Source organism: Rhagoletis pomonella, unplaced genomic scaffold, assembly GCF_013731165.1.
Source record: "Rhagoletis pomonella isolate Grant_MI unplaced genomic scaffold, Rhpom_1.0 Rhpom_scaffold_06986, whole genome shotgun sequence".
NCBI lineage: Eukaryota > Metazoa > Arthropoda > Insecta > Diptera > Tephritidae > Rhagoletis > Rhagoletis pomonella.
The window spans coordinates 1-8,662 of NW_023465517.1; the positions used below are offsets into that span (position 1 = coordinate 1).

General features: G+C 35.2%; 1 protein-coding gene across 1 annotated transcript; it reads right to left on the reverse strand.

Moving 5' to 3' along the window:
• Positions 1–307: 307 nt before the first annotated feature.
• On the reverse strand, positions 308–2,713 carry LOC118755667 (the record flags this gene model as incomplete). Its single annotated transcript, XM_036490495.1, is given in 1 exon segment — positions 308–2,713. A coding segment is annotated over 1 exon segment (1,414 nt), but the record flags the coding sequence as incomplete, so codon positions are not given.
• Positions 2,714–8,662: the final 5,949 nt, after the last annotated feature.

Here is an 8,662-nt window from a genome sequence, read left to right on the forward strand (position 1 = left end):
AGTATATTTGGGAAATCCCTCAAGGATTCGAGGATAATCGTAACAATAGTTTCACTCGGCAAGCTTCGTTGGTCTTAAAACTAAGGCTAACGAAGTTATGTATGTATCAGTGTTGCCACAGACAAATTTTTTTTCCTACCAAAACTTCCTACCAAATTCAACCAAAACCTACCAAAACTTTATTTAAGTTTTAATATTTTTTTGTATGTCAAGTTTATTAAAAATGTAAATAACATAACATGGAGAAAAACTAAAACACAGCTAGTACAATAAAAACAAATTAACTACGTATAAGAATTCATTATACTCTACAGAAATGTTCGTATTGTTACACATACATATTATTATTGTTACTATTATTACGTCGGGGAGAAACGCGCTGCAACCTAAGAAGATCTATTGCTCTTAACCCTAATTGTAATCACTCCAACCTTATGCTAGTGCATTTGGGCTCACCGCTTTGCGAGACAGTCAGATTTAATTGTCTTCAAACCCTTCATGTCCCAGAATCCATCACAGTGTTATGTTATTGTGAGCTTCCAAGTGGTTCAAAAAAGTTTTACAGCTTTCCACAAGCCTGCTGCCGTTTTAGAAGAGTCCAAGACCTTTAACCTGCCTGACTATCCGACAAATATTTAATTTGATCCGTCGGTATACCATGCGTGGGACCTTTCGTCAATCATAGTTACTATCACTTCACAGAAGTCCCCTTCAGGAATTGTTACCTTGTAGGGTTTGTAGAAGGATAACTCGCGATTATCCAGAAATGGCTTTAGAACCTCCAAATGACCCCGAGGATCCCAAAATTTCTTGCTGATCATATTGGGCAGTTGTAGGGCACTTCAGCAGCCCTCTTTTTCAAACAAAATAGACAAAGGAGGAATGTCTGTAATGACACCAAGGGCATCCGTTGGACAGGTGCCCATAGCTCCTGTACCGTCGGTGCAGCTTGCTGAAGGTGGAACCCACTTTTACTTGCGTTGCTTTGTCACCAGGATACATATTTTATATTTTTCGCAAATAACTATTATTGTCGCGGAACCTACCAAAATCCAATCTAGCCTACCAACCTTCCAAATGGGAAAAACCGTACCAGTTTTGATAGGAAAAGCCCATTTTTGGCTACACTGGTATGCATGTATATTCCAAATATTTGGCACAATTTTTCAATTGCTCAAAGGCGGAGCGGGGTATATTTGCTAGTAAGGGTTAAAGCTAGTAAACATTTATTTTAGTATATCTTCCATTGTAAACACAAATTACTCTACTAAAATTTTCATTCCACATACAATAATACAATTACGATTCGTACCAGGACTTCTTCATCCAGTGTGACTTTTTACAAGGCTCGTTCAGCACAACGAATGACTCATCGTTGGCTTTTTGATTCGACATGGCATATCCCGTTCTGTCCTTACCCAGAGTTGATGTGTTCTGAAGCATAGATGCGCGCCTGCCAAATTTTGCTGCCTTTTTTGTTGCACAACCCACAACATTTTCAAAACTCGGTGGTGCACCTGGACCATGATGACAACCAATAGTTGCTTGGCGATGGCGGGAAGTACGTCGCTTCTGCAAATATGACGACTTACCGGGTACATCCGTTGACGATTCGGAACTTTTGCGTTGGGTTGCGATGGACACATATTTAGTGTTGGATACTGAACCAACAACCTTTTCTCCTTTCTCCTCCTTGGGTTCGCGTGTGGGAGTACGTTCGCGCAGCTGATATTGGTAATTAGCGCGACGATATTCCGGCGTTGTGGTGATGTCTGTAATTGGGGAATTTTCAATATACTCCTTTCGTTTTGGGGAATACGATTTAAATTTGCGACGTGCAGATTTGGGACTTTTAATAAGCGTCGTGTTGGACGTAGTTGATGAATTTGGCAGACGAAATGTGGAAGCTGGTTTTCGTATGATTGGCCGTGAACGTGGGAAATCCAAAAAAGTGTTGCGATATTCTGGGTTGAATTCGATTTTACCTTTGAGGCGTAAATATGGTTCCCGACATTTACCACGTTCTGGCATCTGTGTAATCTTCGGATCACGAAAGCTTTCGTAATATTCTGGAATATCTTTCGAAAATTGTCCGTTTGGATGCAGATGGTCAGGGATTTTAATTGCTTTTTCTTTCGATACACTTTTCGGTGGTTCACGAAATTTCTCCCGATATTCTGGTAATTTAGTATCATCATTTGCCTTTTCTACTATTTCAGCACCAGATACTCGTAAATTGTCAACCTTTTTTATTGGTGCGCTTTTCGAATAATTGTCATACATTTTGAAACAGTCTTGATATTCTGGCACACCCCCAAATTTACCTTGTATTTTTATATGAGATATTTGTGGTATGGAGTGTGCTTTTTCGATGGGAAATTGTACGAATTGGCGTTTGTACTCAGATGGCGCGGTGTTGTATTTATTATCTCCAACGTATTGCTGAAGGCGACTTTTCTGAAGGTTGCGAGCGGCAAGTTCACGTAAACTTTTATCATTTGCCAGTTTTTGGCAGGAAGGAACCTCTTGAACGGTTGGATGAATTTTGTTTTCTACTGGGTCAGGATCGAGGCGAAATGCTTCACGTGGCAGTATTTTTGTAGTTCGATCCACCATCGGATATGAAATGTACGATGAACGATACTCAGGCTCCATACTTATTTCACCAGACGCAAACAAGTTTTTGGAGTTTCTTACAGAAGTTGAACGACAGCTAACGGTGAAAATATAAAAGAAAAAAAAAAACGTTAGCTCATAATTACATACTTATGTATGTATGTAAATATTTGTATATGCGTACGCATGTATGTATATATCGTACTCCTAATTCTAAACAGCGATCAAATAAAAATAGGACGATTTTTTTGCATAAAGGTACTCGTAAACGATGGGAGTAATTCATTATGAGAGTAATTAATCATGAGAGTGCCGCCATATTGCGGTGAGTACTCTAATGGGCGTTTAATCGCAAATTGATTCTCACTGTTATTTTATTCTCAAGAGAACATTTTCGGTAAGAAAACTCTCATTCATTCTTATGTCTATTTACATGGGGAGCTCTCATGTGGTCATGTGTGAGAATAAAATGTGTAATATCACCAAAATATGCTCTTAAATATGCTTATTCATTGAGGGTATATCTATTTTTTACAATATTTTTATTCTGTAATCTCGAAATTACAATCTTTAAATTATCAATCTTTTGGCATTGCAACCACCAAAATAAAACAGGTTTATTGTTTAATCGGAATTACTGGTTCGGTCGGTCGCGCGTTAATCGTTCATACATATATGTACATAAAAACCTACATGCATACTAGAGATGCCCTTTTTAAATCGAAGATCAATTAATCGAGCCCTTCCGATTCGATTTTTTAGTTCCGATTCGATCCGTGAATCGATTCAAAAAATTCTAGAATCGAAATTCGATTTTTCCTAAAATTATTCATATTGCCGTACAAAATCTATACAATTTTAAAGGAATTTGAATTTGAAGCTGGTACAAGAAAATAATGGGACCGGACACCTGTCTCCTTTTCAGCTTGAGAGAGAGCAAAGACCAAAGATTTCAGTGATCTGCCTCTCTTTCTACTCCGACTACAGAGCCCCTCAGGGAAGCCTCTTAAAAATAACTATATAAAATTATGGCTAACAGCATAAACTCTGAAAATTGGAATTCCAAACTTTGTGCAAATTTTCATAAAAATTTTAGTATGTATGCAAATTTGTAGCACACTTTTTCCTAAAAGGGCAATTAAGAAGTGAAATAGAGTTACATGATATGTATATTTTGAATACATACATATGTATGTACATAATTGCTTGTGTCTGCCTAATTTACAGTCTTTATTTAACTATTTAGAATTACGTTCTTTGAAAATGAAACGATAATTCTATCTGTGTGTCAGATGGAAATAGAAACATTAGGTTTGTATAGTAACTTATCCAGTAAAACATTGCAGCGAGAGCGTAAAAGCAAAATAGAGCGTAAAATTGAGAAAAAGAGAAAACTAGCAGAAAAAGTTATTGAACGCAAAACCAGTATAAACTTGCAAGTGAATAGTTGTTGCACCCTTTTGATATTCTGCTGTAATCATTTTACTATTTATAAATCAGTTTTAAACTCTTTGCTTTACACACAAGCACTTACACAATCTAGTACATCATTAATATTTTGATTTCCACTCATTTTAGTTTTGTTTGTGCTAAACCAATTCAACAAATGGCGGCTTTTGACATTTATTCTTCTTCTTCTTCTGCTAGCTAATTTCTGCTAGTAAAAATTTCACTAGCAAGAATTTGCAGCTCTCCCGTGTTGTTACGCTCTTGATTCAGTGCTCTCTTGTAAATTTTTTGGGTTATCATACACTTTTCCAGTAAAAATTTGCAGGTTCCAGTACAAATTAGTACTGACTATTGGTTACTATACAAACCTATTTCTATTTCGTATGTATGTGCATCTGCTTTGTACAGAAGCCAATCCAATTTTTACACGATATGTTTGCATTTCCATATGTAAAAAGTGCAAATACATATATTGTAAGAAAACTCTTTAGCGAAAATGAAGAAAACCTCCGTATTGAAAAAAAATCTATATAATGCAGTAGGCATTACATGAGGCAAATTTTATTGATTATGATCTCTTCTTCTTCTGGTACTTATGTACAAACAAAGGACAAAATTTATAATACCATTTCATATTCATTAAAGGTATAGAAATGCGAGAATAAGTTGAAATAGCATATCTGATAGGTGGCAAACTTCACATGTAGTCCGTTATTAGAGGGTGTATAAAATAAAGTTGGCGCCATTCGCGGACCGTTAACCCTCCTTCGTCGAATTGGCAGCATTCACCTATTCGCTGACATCATAAAATTCCTTTTCGCATAGGAATGCAACTTAAATTTTCTAATTGTACCTACATATTTGTATTTTTATATGTATGTATACATTTTTGATAGTGGCTGGTCAAACTCTTCCTTCGGTAACATGTCTACTTCTGGACCAGTGTTGATAATTGCATTTTCCAAATTTCGTATGAAAATGTAACTCAACTTGCACTTTTTGTCTCTAAATTGTATCAAATTTTGATTCCTATTATTTTTCTAATATTTAGTTATTGTGTACAACTTGTATTTAATTACACTGGATCACAAATTTTAGTCTTGTTGTCGTTCTCCAGACGCCCCTCTCTCACTTCTATGTAGTGTTGCTCGGGGATTCCGAAAATCGAGTTAATTCTTTTTCTATGGATACGTTTTCGGGATATTTGCAATTTACCGTTATTCAGCTTAAAACAAAAAGTGGTTCCACTTAATCACGTATATCTTACGAACCAATTTAACAATCATAATATGAAAATAAAGCTAATAAAATTTTCCATAAACCTATATACATTACTTTCCGATAGGAGTCATAGTTTCTGACAAATTAGTTAATCATTCCAACTTTTTTATTTTTTAATGAAAAAAATCCAACTTTAACACAAGAAAAATTTAAAAAATAACAGGTTTTGTCCAAATTTTTGCATCTGTGCTGAAGCCTGTTCTGTTATAAAAAATAAATCAAGTTACTACTGAAGAAAATCGATATATAAATAAAGAAATAATAGTGTTCAAATGAAAGTACGCAAAGATTTTTTTGTATGAAACATGAGCACAAAGCGCGTTACTCAGGTGTACATGGCGGATGAGTAACCAAATTAGACGAATATGTTAACTTTTAAACATTTTTCGCTATTTGGAGCGACATTTTTTCAATTTGAATCGTAATATCTCCACAACAACAAGAGTTTTCCCAGACATAAGCTATATACCAAATGAAAGCCAAGGTTTTGGGCTTAGGGATGCAAACGATGCATCGATGTTTTTGAAACATCGATAATATCGGTTCAATTTTCGATGTTTGCCATCGATGTTTACAATATACTAACATCGCGAAATTGACAATATATCGATGGAAGTTTTACCGATGGTTTAAACATCGACTTTAAGGATTCTCTCCGACTTTCTTTCGGTATGTTTGGCTGACCTTAAACTTATTATTCATTCAGAATTTTTTTGTTATTTATGGCCTTATAACATTTATATACATAAATTTTATTGAGCTTGAGGCCGTTTTTTATGAAAAATGTTGTGGAAAAGCATCAATAATTTAAAAAGGTAAGAAGTTATAGCTGCTATTTCGGAGATCACCACATCTCTGAGTGACCGGGGTAAAAGAAGTCTGATTAGTAGATGTGGTGACCTCCCAAATAGCAGCTATAACTTCTTTCTTTCCCACAACATTTTTCATAAAAAACGACCCCAAGCTCAATAAAAATGTTGGATTCACTGAATGCTAATAACCTAGCCGTTAAAGCAGAACCAAACACACCTTAGAATTTTAACAAGATCAGGCCTAGGATCAGTGTTGCCATTTTAGCCGTTTTCCGGCTAGATTTAGCCGGTTGCGATAGCAAACAGCCGGAGAAATTTCGATTTAGCCGGCAGCCGATTTGTTAGCCGTTTTACAGAAAAAAATTAGCCGTTTTTAGCCGATTTTGCTATTTGCCTTGTTTTCTTAAATTTCAAATAGGTATATATGCTTCCATTTTTGACTAAGCGACCCGAAATCTGTTAGAAATGACTACTAGCCTTATCGTGGAGAAAATTTTCATGTCAGGCAGGGTTGTATGAAATTGGGCCGATTTCGCTTATTTTTATTTGAAATAAAATAAAATGATTGTTATAAATGTCTTAATTTTAAGTGTGAAGTTTTATTCGCAAACTTAGAAAATAAGAAATTGTTTCGCTGTTAAGACACTTAAGATGCGTTTGTGTTTGGATTTAGTGCGAACAAAAGAACAAATATTACATGTAGATATTGTCTTCCCGGATAGCGCATATTCAATTCTGCCTAAATTACAAAACATCATTTTTGCACACTCACAAAGGTTTAAGGTAAGGGGAAAATTGATATTTTCAAGCACTATGTACACATATGTATTTTTTTAAACAAACTTTTTTGCTGAGAACTTATTTAAATTCCAAAAACCGAATGCCAACTTGAATTAAAGGAGCCAACACTGAACTGAGTTAAAATGAAAATAAAAGAGCACAAATTTCTATGTAAAGCAAAACTCTTTGGGAATCCTACGAGACATCTGCCGGTCATATGACCGGTCATCTAAATCGGAGATCTGCAGTTTTTTGGGATCATATTTTGCATCAGAATTGAAGGGATTTCTGAAAAATCTCACCAGTTCTTTTGTGTGACTGTGATTTTGCGTCCCTTGTCAACATATGGCTTCGGTTGAAGTTAACTTAAGGTCGTTGTTTTACTGCCTTAAAATTGAAGGGAAATCTTTACAGCGTTTTTTATAAGTATTGGTTTCTATTTGAGTGTGTTGAGAATCGGTCAGTCTGAAAAGGCCTTGTAGGGAAGACAATAGGTAGTAAGAAAAAATGCTCCCAAATTCTCTCTCATGTAGAGAAATTTGCAATTTTCTGTACGAACGAAAATTTGCAAGTTTTTCTGCCAAATAGTGTCCACGGTTGCATTTCAAACAAAAGAAATTTATATAGAATTTTTAAGATTCTTTCAGGGGGCCAAAAAACAGGATCTACGTGTATATATTTTGTCAGTCCGACTTTCTTCAACATACGTTTCAATTTCTTTGTCGGGTTTACTATATCGACTCTGGTTGAGATTGCATTCCGATTAAGAAAACAGTTTTTTTTTGCCGAGTACCTTTCAAATCATTGGAATCAACTAAACTAATTAAGTAGACAAGTATTAACCTACTTTTTTCATTTTAAAGTCTCTCCAATTTGTAAATTTTTTAATTTAACGACCTTGTTTATTCAAATTATCGTCGAAAAAAAAATTCAACCATGTGCCACAATCATATGTTTTTCCTAATTGCAAATTCTTGCTGGCAAAATTTTTTCCGGCTCGAATTTCTAACTTCTCTCCAAGAAATAGTCTTTTTACTCGTGATTTATTTAAGTAAAACATGTGAAATTTAGTTGAAACATTTTAGCCGTTTTTAGCCGGTTTTATTTGCCAATTTAGCCGGTTCGTCCAAAAAGTTCTGGCAACACTGCCTAGGATATTTAGGCCCGAACGATCTTACGATGGTAAGCATTTTGATTCTGATAATAGAAAGAGTATAGATAGGATAATAAAATACAGGAAAATACATTCATAATTCTTAAAGTATTCAATATTGCTTTAAATTTAACTAGAAACTAACAAATTACAAAAGATCGGAAACCATCGATATATCGATGTTTCTCTGGCGATATATTTTAGCCTCGATGTTCTTTTCTCCGATGCATCGTAACATCGATTTATCGATGTTACTGCTCAAAATTTGCATCCCTATTTGGGCTAGACTTAGAATAAAATCGACTGACCAGTTTTTGAGAAAATTCTGGAAATCTATATTTTCAGCAGCCCGATTTTTAGTTTTTAGGCGATAATGTTATGACATATTTATATTTCATAAACGCAACAACGACAGCATTAGATAGCTTGTTTTAAGGCCCTTCTACTGATATCCACATGAACGGTATAGAATCAGTAGTGCGGCCTCAGTGGTAGTTTAAAAAACTGCCTTTTTTCGAATTTCAGGCACCAGCCACGCCCACAAAGGCATACGAATCGAAACATCCATGGC